This window comes from Lissotriton helveticus, chromosome 3_1 (assembly GCF_964261635.1).
Source record: "Lissotriton helveticus chromosome 3_1, aLisHel1.1, whole genome shotgun sequence".
In the NCBI taxonomy this organism is placed as follows: Eukaryota; Metazoa; Chordata; class Amphibia; order Caudata; family Salamandridae; genus Lissotriton; species Lissotriton helveticus.
In genome coordinates this window covers 149,503,641-149,522,676 of record NC_136061.1, presented here as the reverse complement: position 1 = coordinate 149,522,676, position 19,036 = coordinate 149,503,641, and the positions used below count along the sequence as shown (strand labels likewise).

The window sequence follows — 19,036 nt, the reverse complement described above, 5'->3', positions numbered from 1 at the left end:
ACAGCAGAAGGAAAAAATAGGATGCACCAGGAGGGGGTCCCTGAACTGTGAGACTAAATGAATAGTAAAGTGATAGAATGCATGTGATTAGTACCAGACAAATCCTTGCAGGAGGATGATAGGATGGGAGTCAAATTGTGGCCAGTTGTAGTCTTGTAACATGATTGAGAGCTGGATATATTGGTCAAAATCTTTCAAGAGTACTGACGCAGAGTTAGTATGGGCAGGCGGATCTGTGCAGCAGGACAGGATATGGTGAGTCCTTGCTGTCAAATACTTATTCTGAAAAGTGCAGGAGGACAAGTAAAACAAGCAACCAGGCCTAGAGACAGTCTGAACAACTAGTGGCAAATAGGGTAGACCGCTCAAGTGTAAAAGTAAGCAATCCCATACCAATGAGGAGTATAGCGGCATGGGCTCTATAGGAATAATAACCGCTGAGAAGTGCTACGGTGTTAACATTACTGGCTTTATTAGAAAGGCTTCCCATATTCACCTCAATGTAGGTATAAACAATTAAACTCATGTACATGGCATGTGCACATAGGCTTTCCTAACCTTCCTTTAATAGCATCCTCCATAAGCACATTTGCAGCCTCTTGCACATGCATCGCCTTTGGTCATGTTGGACCAAATCATGATATGGCAGTTGAGAATCATGCCATGGTTTCAGAGCCAATGGGCAGGACTGTAGGCAATGCCTGGGTTTGGTGGCGCTGCGGACAGTCTGTAGCATATGCTGTGGTAAAACCTGCAGCTACTGCACCCCTTATCAATGGCAGATGCCAAAGCTTATTTGACTGGCAATTCGAATTAGATCCCTGCTGACAGGACCTGATCCTGCCGATTGAAAGGGATGGCCAGTGCTGTTAAGGGGTTTAGGTTCTGGAATGAAGAAACTGGTGAAAAGCTGCTCACAACACCTGAAGGCAGTGAATCCTTAATGCACATTTGGTCTCAGTGTTGAAAGGATAAGTCAGAGTTATTTTCTTCTTCATTGGGTCTTTCTCGTATGACTGGGTAAAGGTTCCATGCATGGGGTGAAACTGGAGACCTTTTACCACTACACAAACCTCACACATTGTCTTCTCAAAGACCTACGTTTTCCCATACCAACTGGGGGCTGGCGGTTGGCTGGTCGTTTAGGTACCCTCTCTTTTGGTTCACATTTTCTGGGACTACGAAGGATCTCATCTGGTTCCTCAGCAACACAATATCTAGGTGGCCTCTTCTCATGGCCACAGCAAGTGTCCTATACATCCAGTAGCACTTGTTTCTGTCGGAAGGGATGCTTGAAGTGCTTGAAAGCTCACAAAGTGTGTGACTGCGTGTACTGGTCTTAGTTTGTGTAACTTTAGAACGTAATGTGAATAGGGCTGACACTCCTGTTTAGTCTTCACTGCAAGGTACTTACCCCTCTGAGAAGAAATGATACCATGGTTTCTGCCCAAATACAAAGTTAGTTCAAACATTGACATTGGTTGTCTATGTAGAAGTGTATTATCATCCACACACTTACGTACCATGCAACCGTGATGCTGCCGGAGAATCACCTTGAGTACATGCAGTCTATGCACATTTTTGAAAAGCACAAAAGATAATGGGCGGAATGCTTGCAGTTTGGCTAACCACTGTCAAATGATCTAGGTAGCAACTGAACCTATCGCTCCTTTGCTCAACATGCCATTTTGTTTTGGACCCAGCTATATGCAAATCAGTCTTGACCCTGCTCTAATAGGAACAATCTAGCCCGAACTGCCAGACCAGGCCCTCCCTGAACCGGAATACAAGCAACCCAAGATTGGTTTCACCCTGATTAGTGTTCATTAGTCTGATATAGCTTGGTTCCAGTGGAACACTGAGTAAGCATTCCAACCATCAGGGACGGCTCCTCTGCTAAGGCATGAGAGCGGTGCCCCACTGCGCAAAAAGGAAAAATAAAATGACAACAATGTATTGTTACCGGCATTTTATTTTTCCTATTGTATGCAGTCAATGGCCTTGTTCAATTTAATTTAATTTAATTTAATTGTGGGTTTATATAGCGCTAGGAATCGACTCCCGGAGGAGTATCTCCACGCTTCGACCGCTGGGGAACCCGTCCTGGCTCACCCTGAGAGATGGTCCCTGATGGGTATCTCTAAGGTGCGACCAAGCATCCCCGGCTGTCTGTGGGGGCCGTTGTGAAGATGAGGCAAGCTGATGCCCAGAGTTGCCGAGTGTGGTTTCTGACTAGAGTAGGCACCGAGGCGAGAATTATCGAGTCCGCTGACCCTGGTCCACGACCCTGCCGCGTCGGGAATCGAACCCTGGTCCCGGGCCGTTCTCTGCTTACGGGTCTGCCGCCTCTAACCAGTGAGCCACACTTCTCCACAATGTGGGGCGAAGCGGGGCTGGCCAGAGCAGGGCCTCCCTAAGTGCGCATGAACTGTTTGGCCGGCCCTCTTGGGCTGACCAAACAGTTCATGTACACTTTGCATGTTCCCTATCAGGCTGCATTACATAGCCTGGTGAGGAACATGCATCAGCTTCCTGTTCCTGTCTGAGCGCCTTACCACGGCGCTCATACCACTTACAACTCTGCATTTCAGTGTTATGATTGGCTCAGGGAAGCCTGCGTGTCGTGTGCTTCATGCTGCTGGCCGTACTGCAGAAAGGAAGAAGGAAGAGGATGCAGGGGAGGCGGTGGCCGGTCATTCCAAGGTAAGTGTTTTTTTTAATCAACCCTGTTTCCCCGCCCCACCACCCCCGTACGATAACACCAACTACTGTCAACCATCACCTTCTGTGTTTTTGATTTTTGCTCTCAGCGGCAAGTGTATGCCCGACGTGGGTTCTGTGCTCACCATCATAGTGAGCAAAAGAACAATGGGTTGGGATGCTACCCCGAGCGATTGGAAGCAAGCACTCCTCCTATCAACTATAGTGTTTTTGATACACACATTTGTGATTTTGTGCACTCAAAACTATGTTACTATGTAAATATTTGTTTTTAAAATTTCCTGTGGCATTTCACTAAATTGTGAAATTGTGGTAATGACTTAATAAATGCTCCATAGTGGTGTTACTGAATTCATCGTTGTACTGCGAGACACATACAGTGCTGCTGTACACAACATTTGTGAGGTACATGCACTTACTTAAAAATGACCATGGCAAATATAGAATTTTGAATGAGAGGTTAAAAATTGAAAGGACCTAAGAGTTTACCATGAGAAAGAAGGCAGAAGTAAGGGAGGATGCGAAGACTGGTGCTGAGTTGAAGGGTGGTGAGGCTAGGTCAGTGTTGTCAGGGGCCGCTAAAGGGAGGGGGGTTTAAAAGAGTGTGAGGTAGGAAGATAGTAGGTATGTCACCGAAGGAGATCTACTCACATAGACTTTAAACAAGTGTGTTTTAGTCCTTTCCAACATCTCAGATCAGCTGGTAGTGGGAGCTGCACCGAAGAAGCAGTTTGTGGAAGCTTTGCAGGAGGTGAATTTTTGAATTCCAAACTAAGCCTGTCAATACAACTGAAGTTCTTAATGCAACCAGAGATTTTAAGCTGTGCTTTTAGGTGGCAAGGGTGTTGATTGTGAATGGCCTTGTATGTGATGTGAGGTTGCTTACATCTTGAACTTCATTTTTAACTTAATGGTGGTATGTGGTGAAACATTCTGGTTCCAGTTATCATCTGAACCTCAGAACGTAGAATGGCTTTCATAGGCGTTAATGTTGAGCTTGGTATGCCTGCTAGAGTGGAACACCTTCTAGAGGGGAGTTCTATATTCCTAGCCATAGTTCACGTGAGATAGAACAATAGCCTGAACAGCAGTGTGAAAGTCCTTAGGATGAAGCAGAGGATTAACTTTTTAGCGAGGTAGGTGATCCCCTTTGTGAGCACATAGACTAATGGGCATCAGTCTACAATCCCAGTGGTGTAACTTCATTTACCAAATGAGTGGGACACCATTGATGCTGAGCTCAGATAGGCAGTCCATTTTAAGGACATCTAATGGAGATTATTTTAGTTTTTAGACTTTAATCCTGTTCTGGAGTGTCGTTGGGATATTCTTGCTAGTACCAATGTCTTATGAGGAAGATATTTTTAGGTGCATTTAGGTGTCCTCTGCATACTGATGATTCACAACCCAGGAGTGTTAGTGGCTGAATGTGCAAGCTGAACAATATGGGGGTCATTAACCCTTTGCGTGCGTCGGACGGCCCCCGTCCGTCCAACGTCACAGTGGGCGCCCAGTCATAAATCACACGCACCGCGGCGGAATTCCAGCCACGGTCAACGGGTTAATAGATCCCTAGGGGACTAAACTTGTCAGAGGAACAGGGACAGAGGCTGTATTGGCCATCTGATAAATTGCTTTCAGTTAATCAGGACTGAGGACACCCACCCAATAATCCTGCTTTGTATGGGGCTCTTAGCTTGTTTTGGCCAATTTCAATCTTCTTTTCAGTGACAGGATATTAGGGGATCATAACATTTACAATTTGTAACAACAAGTCCTGTTTTATAGATTGTTTACTGTTAAGCAAAAGATAGTTATGTAGCAAGGTTGTACTGCAGATCAGAGCATTTTAAGATCCTCATTTGTTCCCTCACAAAATAAAACCATTCCTCTTCTATATTATGCAACTGTTTTTGCAGAGCCGACCATGCTGTTTTTTAAAAAGAAGTTGATGACTGAACCCAGACATGGAACAAAGGGCATTGCACTTACAGAAGATAACGTGATACAGACTTTCTTCAGAATCTTTCAGGTCAGATGCCCTCATATTACTCATCTTTGATGTTCATGCTTAACACAGGATTTTCACTTAGATTTTTCATAACAATGTCACCTGTAGGAACCGTAGTTCACTGGCATTCCTAAAATAAGCGTGATAAAACCTAATAACAAGTGTTTGTTTAAAAGTGTTTGTATGTGAATCAAGATTGGATAAATCATTTTCGTGTATGCTTTGGCTTGTTTGATGATGAGATTCTATTAATGTACAACAGCATTTTAGCTCTGTAGCCGATCAAGGGATATAATCACATTCCTTAGGCTACAATTGGATGCTCATTAGTTAATACCCCAAAGTTTTATCATTTGCTCTCTGGGCTTTGATATTTGCAGTAAAACACAATGAGTCCAATTTACAACTGCATTTTCCAGACCAAAAACAGTATTAAGACGGGTAAGAAGGACAGTCTGGAATCCATCATGGAAAAGCCAATATAAATCATGCCCAACGTTTTAAAGTTTGCGATAACTACTAATCCTTCAATTTCTGGAGTAGATTCTAACAGCTGATTTTTTTCCGCCATTGAAATAGTATTATTAAGGCAGTTCAACCAGTAGATTCTACTCCTTGTTTTCCTCTAGAAGTTGTAGAATTTTGAGTTCCCTCCACATTCTAATAAAGTACATATTTATTTATTTATTGTGTGTCCCTATTTCCTGTTTTCTTTGTTAAGGATAAACTAAGTGTATGTCGTGTTGTAAATTATTGCTGGTGTAAGTCACACTTGCACCTCGAACAATCAAATGTGAATCATATCCATTGTTGATAATCTGTTTCTATCTTTAACATTGACAGCAATGTAATTTTACTTTCCTGTAAATGTTATCATGCAGTGAGGAGGGGAATTGCGACTAAACACTGATGAACTGATTCACAAAGAATTGCGTTGCAGGTGTAATTAGCAGAGCCACAAAAACACCTTTCAAGGGATACAAAAGTACAAGAAAATCACTATGATCTGCACAATGCTTAAATTACCCCTAGAATAATATGTGCCTGGAAATGTGTTTGATTGGCATTTTGGCACAATAAGTGAGCATTTCACAGTGCTAAGACCCAAGCAGAAAGTGCCTTGAGAATAAAGACTAACATTTGAGGCGAGTTGTATGTCAGAAGATCATTAACAAAAATAACATCTGATGTTAGTGACATCGCCTAAATATTTTTTACAACATTTAGCTATATTGGGTGCCAATTTTCTATGTAAAGTGCTGATATTTTCGTGAACGATATTTATAATGCAGTATTTTTGTTAGACAATATTTAAGCAGTGATATTCTGGTACAGGGTAATCGTCATTAGCACGGAGACATCACTATCCTCACTTTATATTGAAGAAACACATAAGGTCTGCACCGAATGCTTGTAGTATAATGGAGACTCTGTTGACATAGATTTACACCATTGCTGTGCACTGATGTAAACCAATAGTTTCGCTCCAATTAAAATTAATTGGACACAAATTCAATGTCCCATTGGACTGCATTTATCTTCGTGTTGTATATCATATCATGTAAAAAAATTCTCTTTTTTGGCCCCTTCAGAGTTTTTTCTAGTTATTTAGGCCCAGATGCATGAAAGGAAAATCTGGTCGCAAAGGGGCAGATTTTCAGAATCGGCCCCTTTGCGACCGGTATTTTTGCATTTGGGATGCATCATCCCAAATGCAAAAATTGCAATTTAAGGAATCTCTAAATTGAGATTCCTTAAATTGCGATTGAATTTAAGGAATCCCAAATTGAGATTCCTTAAATGCAATGCAACAAAGTAAAGAAATTAGCGATTTCGCTAATAGGGGGAGCAATTTACCATGAAGTTGAACTTCTTGGTAATTTGCAAAAACTTTGAAAAATGCACTTTTGTGCATTTTTCAAAGTTTCATGTTCCGCACACACATGGCCTTAGGGCATGTGTGTGCGCAACATATGTGCACAGATTAATTTCAGGGGTGCAACAGGGTGTCCTTTGGACACCCCTGCACCCTTGAAATTGCATTCTCAATTTGCGATTCGCTAATTGCTAATCGCAAATTGAGAATGTCTTCCCATTCATTCCTATGGGCCTCTAGGCCCTTAGGAATGAATGGGGAGGTATTCCTTAATTGCGAGTCGCAATTTGCGAGTCGCAATTAAGGAATATTAAAAAATCGCAATTTTTTTAGCGATTTCTTCATGCATAGCATTTTGCTATTCCTTATTAGCGAATCCTTATTTTTCGCTAATAAGGAATCGCAAAATAGAAGCTTGATGCATCTGGGGGTAGAGTGGGCGAGTGTGAAGTTAGGCAGATATTAGTGGTGGAATTAGAAGTGTGACATTATTTGGGATTGGCACATGATGTCACCAGCAGCTTCATCGCCAATTTTCTTAGAGTTTAGAATAGGACATTGAAGAGTAAGTATACTTTGTTCAAATGTTTTGCTCTCTAATACGCAGCAGAATTTAAACGGCATATAAGGCTGAAAGGCATATAAACGAGTCATGATGCATGTGTCACATGCATGCGTATGTGCACATACGTGGAACACTTGGAATAGGTTTTCATTAATTGAAAACCCATTGCAAGATTGATGTCCATGCCGTCCTGGGCTTGTGCATGTGTCGCATATACATGTATTGTGATATATGTACATGTGTGCAATTAACAACAAGCTTTGGCAAAGCCATGGGCCTGGCCTTTTAAAGTCGAGACCTATTTCCTTTACCATTCTTGCACCAGCTCTTTTATTTTTCAAATCGCTCAACACTATTTCAACATACTTCCTCATTCATGTGCTATCCATCCCTGCCTACCTCTAGTTTTATTTGTTCCTTTGCACCATTGTCTCCTTGCATATCATGCCCCTTTTCGCTTTCAGCTAGATTCATGAAGCCAAATTGCGATCGCAATAGCTGCGAATTAGCAATTGCGATCGCAATTTCAAAGAAAGGGATTCATGATAGTGAAATATCCAAAATAGCGAATTCGCAACATAAATTTCGCGAGTCCGCAAATAAATTCTCAGAATCCTGGAACAAGCCCATTTGCGAATCTGAAATAGCGAGAAACCATGGATTCTGCGAATTCATTTGCGAACTCGCAAAATATTCGCAATCGCCATTCATGAAAAATCGCATATTGCGAAAAACCCAAAAATCGCTATTTGCGACGCACAATTTAAGGAGACCCCAAACCAGGTGGTAACCAGTAAGGAAATTTTATTTCTTTTCAAAAAAACGTTAGCAAACTACAAACAGGTGCAGGCCTGACCAAACACACTTAAGGACATGCAGCTGGAGCCTGAGGACTCTCACAATGCCAGGACTCTACATGGTGGTCAGGCGGCGAAGGCTACAGCGAGCAGAATGGAACAGACGTAGGATCCAGGAGCGGATATTCCGTGTGCGGGTCACCCTTCTGGGCCAAACCAGGGAGCAAATTTACGCAAAGTACCGCCTAAATGGGGCAATGATCATCAAGCTGATCCGGGACCTAGACCCCCTGATGCAGCACCCAACAAGGAGGACCAATGCCGTTCCCACCCATGTGCAGGTATTGTGCAGCCTGCACCTACTGGCCTCCGGAAGCTTCCAGGGGATAGTCGCTGTCGCAGGGGGGATATCCCAGCCCACCATGTCCCGCTGCCTAAGGAGTTTCCTGGAGGCCATGCTGACCCGGCAACACCACTACATCTCATTCCCCACCAACCAACAGGACTTGAATGACACCAAGCTGCAATTTTACAATGTAGCCCAATTTCCACATATAATAGGATGCATTGACTGTACCCAAATCCACATCTGCCCACCAGCACAAACGGAATACATGTATCGCAACCGCAAGTCCTACCACTCTCTCAATATCCAGATGGTGTGCAATGTGAAGACAATCATCACGGACATAGTGGCACAGTACCCGGAGAGCACACATGACTTCTTCATATTCCGGCACAGTGGCATTCACACACGACTGGTTAGAGGAGACTTTGGTGAAGGACACCTACTGGGTAAGTACACATGCCCCACAATATTACACTGTGATAATGTAGCTGCGCCGCACAGGCACTCACCCTCTGCTCCTATCATTCAGGTGACAGCGGCTACGCTCTCCGTGAGTACCTCCTCACACCATACTTCAACCCTGCAACACCACAGCAATGGCGTTACAATCCAGCACACATACGCACAAGAAATTGCATTGAGAGGACATTTGGCCTTTTGAAGGGCAGATTCCGCATACTGCACAAGACTGCTGGGGCCATCAAATACGAGCCAGAGGTCTCCTGCCGCATCGTGGCCGTGTGTGCAATCCTCCACAACATTGCTACCAAGCGCAGGATACCTGTAGACATCTCTGGCAGTGAGTGGGAAGGGGACAACCGACCACCTGCACATGTGCGTCACGCACGCGGTGAGAATCCTGCAGAAGGACACATGCGCCGCAACCAAATCTGCATGAACTATTTCTAGTGCACCCAACTCCCCACACCCATTACTTAACTCATGCATGACAACATTAATAATGACATGAGTCAGAATAAGTTAGTCAGAATATTTGTAATTTTTACAGCACAATAAACTGGGCATTCTGCAAACTGGTACATGAATGACATATTGCGTCATATGTCTGTTCTTCAGGAGGGCATGCTTGTAGCAGCAGCATGGCCCCTCATGTAAATGTTATATTGTTCAATGCCGCCTCCGGGCAGATGCTCCCAGCCTCCTTTCTCTATCCTCCTCCTGATTAGGCCTTGAGCCAGCAGAGGGCCTGCTGCTGCGGCGGGGTGCTACCACCGGTGGAATGGACTGGCTGCTATGGCTGGATGTTGCCTCACTTGTGTCGTCAGCCCCCCCGCCTGGCCATGGCCGCCAGCCTGCATGCCCTGCACTGCTGTTGACACATGCTCCAGAGCTCTCGCGACGTCCTGGCAGCACTGGACCATTTGGATCTGCATGGCCAAGGAGCGTCGCGAGAGCTGGGAGGTCGCGTTCCCAATTATTTAGTTGGACCGCGTGTATGCTGACAGGCAGGTCAGCAGTTGGCGGTGTCTGCGGTGGTTGAGATCCGGCTGCCTGTTCATGGCCTGTGTGTTGGCCTCCATAGCAGCTGTCATCCTCTCCATGCGGTCTGACATTTGTGCTACATTTCGGGCGGTCTTGCCCAGTTGGAGGTGGATAGCCCCGAGATGACGGGCCTGGGTCTGATGCACATGTAGCATACGGCGCTCAATGGAGAGCCCACCTGGTCGCACGTGTCGTCCCCTGCCAGCACGGGAATTGTTAGTGCGCTGATCCCTCACCAGTCCGCTGGACTGGCTCCTCACAGCCGCAGGGCGGCGGGTTGGTTGGCGAACTGCTGCTGGTGTTGCAAGCCCCACTGGTTGTTGTGTGACGGGCAGTGCTACTGCAGCGCGTGGTGGCACAGGGGTGGCACTGGCCACAGGGGCAGGTGGTGTAATGACCGCTGGTGCGGCAGCTTGCCCTGATGGTCCGGGCTGTGGGGATAGATTTGTGTCTCCCTCTGTGTCCTCCGTGATGTCCTCAATTACCAGGCCATCGCTGTCTGTGCTGGGGACCTCTACGCCACCTGTGATGTAAAGTGGACGTTGATTAGTGACATGTTTCTTACACATTTAGGCTTCCTATGCATGCTGACTACCATTCCCTGACTCGCTGCAGGATTTACTCTCACTAAACATGTCTGCCTTAATGGGGCAAGATGGTAATTGTGGTCAGAGTACATGTCCCACAATGCAATAGCGCTTTAGTGGTGTGCTTTGGCTGCATGACTGGGATTTGATATGGGATGCTCTGAAGTCATGGACATTGTTAGGGGACAGGGGGTCGCAGTCGCATGGCACTTACCTGGTGTGTCTTGGGTGGGTCGGGAGGAGTCCAGCTGGGTCACACCCACGCATGCCTGCGGATTTATGGTGTCCTCCACTCGGTCCTCCAGTGGTGTATTCGGTGGGACAGTGGGCTCCCCTCCACCTGTCGCCACACGCTCCCCCAGCCTCTCCGCAATCTTCTCCTTTGACCGCCCTTCGTGGTCATACCAGCGTTTTTTTAGCTCGTCCACGGAGCGCTGGGTCACCCCCACAGAGTTTACTTTAGCGCGGATGCTCAACCATAGCCGCCTTTTATCGGTCTCGGGCACCCTTCTGGAGTCTTTCCCGAAGAGCCGATTGTAGCCCTTGCAGACTCCTTCAATTAAAAATTCGAGCTCTTGCTCTGAAAATTTTATTTTGCGCTTCCCCCCACTGGAAGATCCAGCTGCACCTTCCTCTGACATGCTTGCCACTGGGGTGTCTCCTAGTTTACTCCTGTAGGCACACTGGAGGAGACCTCTGATGATGATGCTTCCAGTTCAGGCTCTCACTGCTGAATGAGGGTGGAACCTGCCTACTTCCTGGTTGGGATGTCATCACTGTGCTCAGGATGCGACTTCCCGTTTTTGCGATCTCGCATTTAGCGAGATCGCAATTTGCGAATTCGGTAATTGCGAGATCGCAATTTCAACACGGGTATCGGCCGATAATGCGAATATTTAGCGATTTTCGGGGACTCGCAATCGCCGATTGTGGGCGATTGCGAATCGCTTTTTTTTCTCGCATTTATTCATGAATGCCATTCTGCGATTTCTTAATTGCGATTCGCTTTTTCTCGCAATTTAGAAATCGCAGATTTTGACATTGATGAATCTGGCTGTTTATGTTGTGCTCTTTGGCCTTAGAAGGGAGCTGGCTCTTTACTAGCGCTGACTAGTGTGTTGCCTACGAAAGTGAAGAGCGGAAATAGTTCAGCTTTTGACTTGGAATTTGATTTAACTGTGGAGGTTGATAGCCTTTGTATTAAGTTTTGCAAGGAAATGCTGTAACGACTACATGCAATTGTCTTTTAAACATCTATGACATTTGAAAAAGTTTCAATTCTCAAATGATAAATCTTTGCCTCAAGATGCATTTGAGATGTTTGTGTTTGTCAGTCCTCAAAAATGTTGGCTGATTCATATGTGTGACTTGTAGAATGTTCCAGAATGTTTTGCGTGCCTTGCATAGAAATGTAAACTTGATCTTAGCTCCCACAAGGAATTAGTTCTTGCACTTGAGGATTAACTGTGGTATACATTCTAGTCTTAGTTTTGGGTAACCTCAAACAGACCACTTTGTTATAATCTAGCAATGACATAACTAACAATGTGATTACATCTATCTAAAGTTGTGTTTGAAGACTTGATGCAACCTTGGAGATCAGTGATAGAAAGAGGTTGGTTCACTTTACAACAGCATGTACATGTGGGTTCATTGTTGTTTCTTGTACATTTCTCACATTTTGGACTGTGATGTGCATTTAATTACGGTTGGTGTCAATGTGAAAGGGAACTTGTGCTTTTTTGTGTTCCATCCACCAAGATTTCAGGTTTTGGTGGCATTGAGTGGTAGTTACATTTTCAGTGATGTTCGATTTGTTTCTGGCTCTGTTTTCGAAGATGAGGTGGATCTCAGTATCTCCCACATACTTCTAGAAACTGAATGGTGTTGATATTCAGTTAGTTGCACTAGCGTACTAATATATACTTTAATGATGGAGTCAGTAAAAGTGACGCGTAGGGCCCCGTAAACCACAACAGGCTGACAAGTCAATGTTCCCTTGATATTAATCTTTCTGTTCTAACAAACTAAAGTAGCTCTATCTGCATGTAGCAAAACTCAGATGAGCCTTTGTTTGGGAGGTGAGTAATGATGACTGATACTCATGAAAAAAATGATGTTCTTCCATTAAAAGAAAAATAACTCTCTAAACTAATTTGCAATTTTTTCTCTAGGCCTTATCACTTACTGTTCCAGAGATTTTGCCTGACGATATGAAGAAATATTTTCTATTTTCTTGCATATGGGCTTTTGGAGGAAGTTTAGAATCCCATCAGAAAACTACCTTCAGTCGGTGGTGGAGAAAGCATTTCAGGAGTCACTGTGTATTTCCAGGGGATGGTGAGGTAAAAAGCTTTTATTTTTTCCTAACTATTCTGATGGTTCATGTAATTAAAATACATATTTTATCCGCAACACAGAAGATATGGTTACAAATATCTCATCAAATTAAGCTTGTAGGACCTTGTTTTCGGTGATAAGTAAGTTATCGACTTTAAGATCATAGAGGAGAAGCATCCAGTAGTTAACAAAAATCTGACTTTGGAGATGCATGGTAAGCCCATTAGAGAAGCTGGGTATGAGAGGAAAGGTCTACATGGGACATCACTTACAGGTGGATTCTATGATCATATGTTTTAGAAAATAAGGATTAAGAAAAGAAAGAATCTCTTGTGTGCAATTATGAAACTTTTGTGCCTTCTTACTGCAGTAATATAAGCCCCCATATCCCGTGAAAGAGTCTGAAAGTACTAACAAGGGTAGGTTTCTACATCATTTCCTTATTATAGGCGACTAAGTGTGTCACAATTAGCCTGTATTAAGGAAACTAAATACAGTCTTTTATACAAGGATTCCTGGCTCCCATGTGATATATTGGTATCAACCTGCTGGAGAAACAAGCATCATCTTTGATTTAGCACGGTTGGGGGATACGTTCCTTATGTTATATAATGTATTAAGATTTTAAATTGAATTCTACAGTATCGTTCACACCCACTGAAGCAGGATGCAATGTATTCTCTAGTTCTCTTCATCCCACGTGTTCTCATCTTCTGCAGATCTGGGACTATTATGTGGACAGTGAGACCCACCAGTTTATGAAATGGAATGAAAATATCTCGCCGTATTCAATTCCCCATGGGCAAGGGATACCATCTGAGGCTTTTGTCCGGACTGTGCACGCAGAGGTAAGCCTGTAGTAATAATATCCAGGTGTATATGGTGAAGAGAAATGGATCATAGACAGAGGAATATGCATGCCTTGTACCTTAACTAAATTACACATTAAATATTTAAGGTATAAGTTGTCAGATCTTTGTTCCAAACAGAAATCATTTTAAAGACCAATGGAGAGTATTTTAAAAATAAGACAATGGTTTGTTTTTCAGCAAACGTTATTTCTATCAAATCTTCTGTCTGTTGCTGGTTGGCCAGTCATCCTCGTGGGCGAAGCAGGATGTGGAAAAACTGCTGCCATGCAGGAACACATCAGTACTCTCTGCTCAGGGGACGTGGCAGAACTTTTAGAGCTCAAAATAGCAACAAATCGGTGAGTAACTATAATTTCAGGTCTAATATGTATATTTTACCAGATCAGTTGCACACAAGGCTATTAGTGCATGTAAAATCAGAAAAGGAGGTATTATGCTTAACCCTTCTTACTCATATGAATAATTTCGTTAGAATAAATCTGTAAACAGAGGTGGGGGGAGTGGCCGAAATGCCTTGAAGGTTGGAAGCATTCAAAAACATTTCTTAATCAATTCTTACCCTGGATACAGAGAACTGTCAATGGTAAGAGAAAATCCATTTTCAGGGAGTAATGTATGAGGAACACCCGCAAAATTGATGGTGTGCAGGTAAAAGGGATTCTACAATAAGAAAAATATTTTCCTGTGGGGTAAAAAAACAGGAAATTTGGCACATGCGAAAGCATTTTCGATTACACTATTGCACTGCATATCCAGTTATGTATGCAGAAAGCCCTTCACATGCTTGGAAATACGAATCACAAAGATTGACAGGAATCCTTTGTAAATTCCCAGCATTTGTAAAAGTGCAACCATGAGCAGTAATAAACCTGCGGGTGCATATTTATGCTTTATATTAATAATACGTTCATTCAATGCGCACAAATATGTTGTGCATTGATGAATAATATTATAATTGTATATATTTTTTCATATGTCCCCAGCTATATTCTTCAATTAGTTATCTGCTTTGTTTTATTGAACTCAAGTTTTATATTGTTGAAAAGTCAATAAACCTCTTAGAGCACAGTCTCCAAGGAGCCCTCTGGGAGCTTTACCAGGAGATGCACAAGCCTACTTTGAAGAAGATATACTTTTGAGGTGTTGGTCCCATTCACAAAGTATTTTGCATACAATAGTGGAACTTATGTGTGCAAAAATATAATTAGTGATTATAACTTCCAATCCCTGATTCAAAGAGTCAAGATTTGTTTCATTTTGTGATCAACATTTGCAATTTCTGGCAGAGAAAAATCTGCCAGCATGGCAAATGTTTCACTGTCCTACATGTGGAGTTAGAGGTGGGAGAAAGAGATATTTCTGAGGAAGCACTGCAAAGGGCATTTATCAACATCACCCTCAAAGGATTGTGAATATTCAAAGACATTTTTCTCAATGTTTTCCACTCTAAAGCACACATGCATTTCCTCCTTTGAAGGGTGTCTCCAGAGTGGGAATTGGAAGGTGCATACCCTCATATTGCAAGGGGGTGTAGCAGGAGATTTACTCCAATTATTGTGTGGAAACAATATTTCTGCATCATTTACTCATTTAGATTTACGTGCGAAATCTGTATTAGCAAACTTAGAGTGGTTAGCGTGTTCTTGGATCTGCAGACAACATAGATTTCCAAGAGTACTGTTAGAGGTATCACACCTTAACATGTGAAAATCTGCTCCAAACTTGTAATTAATTCTTCATTAGTAGATTCACGACATTTAGCAGCCTGTCACCGTGAATCAGGCCCAATAGGAAGTTCTATGTCTGATCCATGACATAAAGCTTGATTTAGAAGAGAGTTGTATTCAGGCCCCTTCTTGCGCAGGGATGCCCCCTGGTAGCCATGCGCTATATAAATGCGTATTCATTCATTCATTCATTCAAAAGTAATGTACATAATGGGGATGAGGGAAGCAGGCTTCCCTGATGACCGAACCTCCTCTGGTTACATCATGTTGAAACTGTAGACACTGCTGAGAATGGTGCTAGATAGGCTGTCCAGTTTAGAGTGACCAGTCTGCCAGAGTTGTTATCATCTCCCACTATACGTAATAAAGACAGGCATGCCATGGTGATCTTTCAGAGAGTGACCATGCAAATATACATGATGTTTTGGAAGGAAACTTCGAGTATGTCAGGGGACACTTGTAACATGGGATATGAAAATTCACCATGAATTAGAGGTTCCTGGTGAAAATCCTGCCCCAGGGTTTCCCCCGAGGCTGTTCCCACCTTTACGGATGTATGTCACTACCACGCATGCTTTTACAACGCATGCCTTTACCACGCAACTTTCACAACGCAAGTCGTTACAACGACTTGCTTTGGGCGGTACTGGATAGTGAATAGTTTAATTTACTATTCCAACTCCAGTCCCCGTGAATAGTAGGGAAGGTTTTGGATAGTAAATGAACTATTCCCTATCCTAGAGCCCCCCCCCAGCGCAAGTCGTTGTAACGACTTGCGTTGTGAAAGGTGCGTGGTAAAGGCATGCGTTGTAAAAGCATGCATGGTAATGACATACATCCGTAATGGTGGGGACAGCCTTGGGGGAAACCCTGGGGCAGGATTTTCACCAGGAACCTCTAATTCATGGTGAATTTTCATACTCTGTCTTGCCCTAAACTCAGAGCCCCTGACGCTATGCATTCGTGAAAACATGGGTGGTTGCCATCTTCAGCCTCTCTTTGTTGTCAAAACGCTTCCTGCCTTCATATTTTATAGTCTGGTTGCCTTGCAAGACGTCTTTTACGGTTGTTGTCCCAGCAAGCTTACGCTTTTTACTTAAAAATGAATTAAGCTTGGAATCATTCTTTGAGGGCAAGATTCAAGCCCATATGTAATATTCACCTGCTGTTTTACAAGATTGTTTCAGAGCACTAGTCTAATTGTCTCAGTTGGTCTTCTCCAGTCAAGTCCCACAGATCCAACGCTGGCATAACTTTCCAGGATGCTGAGCACTTTATAAGTCTAATGTATTTATTCATTAGCCATTCCTTTGACCAGACTGGCTACTGATATGCTAGCCCTATTGGTAACTCTTGTACAAAATGTTGCACTTGCACGTAGACATGTGTGATAGTTGTTTTGTTTGCCATGTTTGCATGCATCTAGAAGGTTTTGCTAGCTGTGTAGCTGTCACCAGCTATTGAATCAAGTGTGACATTTTACATAAGATGGTTCCCTGCGTCTAAGGGCTGTAGTCCCTGCTTGATAAAGCTTGAAGTGCACTTTTCTCTGCAGTGGTCTCCAGCACTCTTTATCCTCGCACAAAGCCACAATGACTGGAATTTTGTTTATAGCTGATAAACACTGCTATAAGTGCAGTTTGTCAGAGTGAAATAGATATAATATCGCATCTAACAACATGTAATTCTGTGCTTGTCTTCATAACCCTCTGACAATCACTGGTTGGCTATGTAATGTAATCTGACTCACGCCATGCCCCAGGCATTTCCGGTGGTGGAGGGTTATGTAAGGAGAGAGAGGGAGTGACTCTTCCCTTCAAGCCAGTCATACACACACGTGTCTATTTAATCAGACGTATTTCTTTTTTGCAGTTTTATATAGCGCAAACTAATATACATTTATAAAATTACTTCTCAGTCTCAGTATGGGTCAGCCAGGCTGCCTACATTTAAAATAGCTTTTAGGGGCTAGTCACTATAAGGGCCTGCTTCGAAAAAACATGCACCCTGCCATGTGGGCTACACAGCATAGATAGGGATCACTTTAACAGAAATGTTTTTACCTGAAAAAGGGGTTAACTTTGATAAGTTGCAGTGCAGGCTTGGCCCTGTTACACTACACTACACTGGTAGGCAAGAAGCCATGTTTGCACTACCACTGGAGTGGATGGCTCAAAGGGTGCTGTAGTCCACTGGTGGCATTTAACTTCCACACCATGTGTACTCTTTGAAACATATACTAGGGGTTTATAGGCAAATTAAATATGCCCATCCAACCATGTTTAGAAGGGGAGCACAGGCACTTTACTACTAGTTAGCAGGGTCAAAGGTGAAAAGTCCAGCCTGACCACACAGAAAAGGCAGATTTCCTGTACTCATTTGTTTGGTGTCCCACACCTTGGTGCAATGGCATCTCTTTTTGAATACTCTGCTCAGGTCCCGGAGCTCAGTCTTATTAAGCTTGAGTTTCATTCACTTGAGTAGTGTGTTACAGAGTGTTAGTCATAGTTTTTACAGTACGGTCTCACTCTTGTTTATGAGTGTCTTGCCTTGGTGTAACTAGTTTGTGAGACAGCTGTTGGAACAGTATCTCACTCATTCTACACTGTCCGGTTGACTTTAAGGGAACAGGAATTATAATCCAAAAGTCCTCGACTCTCTGTTCTGTGGACTATTGGCTTAGGATCTGCCTAGCATCAGATTTGTGTTGTATTTACTTGTCGAGTGATACAAAATCAAGAAGATCAAGGGTCTAGGGCATCCCTGCTTGGGGCAATCAGCATAAAAAGATGGGCATTTTGTGAAACTAAATGTATCTAACTACACCTTATGATAGTGCCATGCTTCAGACTTGGACACTTCTGATTACAGAGATACAGTGGATGGGCCAGGGCTGGAGGTCAGATGTAAAAACATAGCAGTAAAACTGAAGGTGGGTAAGCATATGGTGGTATCAAGTCCATGTTTTGAATTGTACAAATATCTTACCCAGTTTAATGCAGACTCAGATTGGGAAGAAGTCTGTTACTTGTTCTTTTTGTCAGCGCCTTGCTGCAGGCCTCGCCTTGTCAGGCACAGAGCGTAGGAATCAAAAACAACGTTTTCGAATGCTGCACAACCCATAGAATATCACACTTGGGCCTCTTCGAAGCAGAGTGGACGCCATAGGTTACGAATTGAAAGCAAAGCTTGGTGGTATAAAATGACCTTTCCAAGATGGTGGGCCGTCCATTAGGAGTTGTTGGAGTATCCCAAGCTAAGATGTGGCAGAGTTATTTCCTGTGAGATTAGTTACTGTTTCAAGCATGTAAAAAGCAGTGCTTAGAACGGCATGAGAATCACAAGATTCCCAAAGCTGTGGCCCTCTAACTGAGACACCTTTTAATGTATATCATTGACTGTCTTTGCATCCCGACCTTGACGCACAGTGGAGTCATTATCGTCATCATCGTCATACTGTGTTTCGTACTTGAAATACAGCCCGTAAGGCACCAGCTTGGATCCCAGTCCAGAAGTCTGCAGTGAGGAAGGCTCAGAGATGGCTTGAAGGCATCCCAGGCAGAGCAGATGAGGCAGCCTAGCAGACTGCAGCATGGTGGCCGAAGATACGTGGGCTATGACTCCGCCAAACCTTAAAAAACACCCTGCAGCTACAACACAACAAGGAGCCTGTATTGTGCTGGAAGGG

At 43.5% G+C, this 19,036-nt stretch overlaps 1 protein-coding gene across 1 annotated transcript in view; it reads left to right on the top strand.

The window, feature by feature from the left end:
* LOC144822741 (uncharacterized) overlaps nt 1-19,036 on the top strand; it is a 2,085,503-nt gene that overhangs the window by 795,202 nt on the left and 1,271,265 nt on the right. The window contains exons 56-59 of the mRNA XM_078680596.1: nt 4,670-4,753; nt 12,584-12,754; nt 13,469-13,597; nt 13,799-13,959. Of these exons, the coding sequence (XP_078536722.1) occupies nt 4,670-4,753; nt 12,584-12,754; nt 13,469-13,597; nt 13,799-13,959 (545 nt within the window). The remainder of the gene's footprint in view (nt 1-4,669; nt 4,754-12,583; nt 12,755-13,468; nt 13,598-13,798; nt 13,960-19,036) is intronic.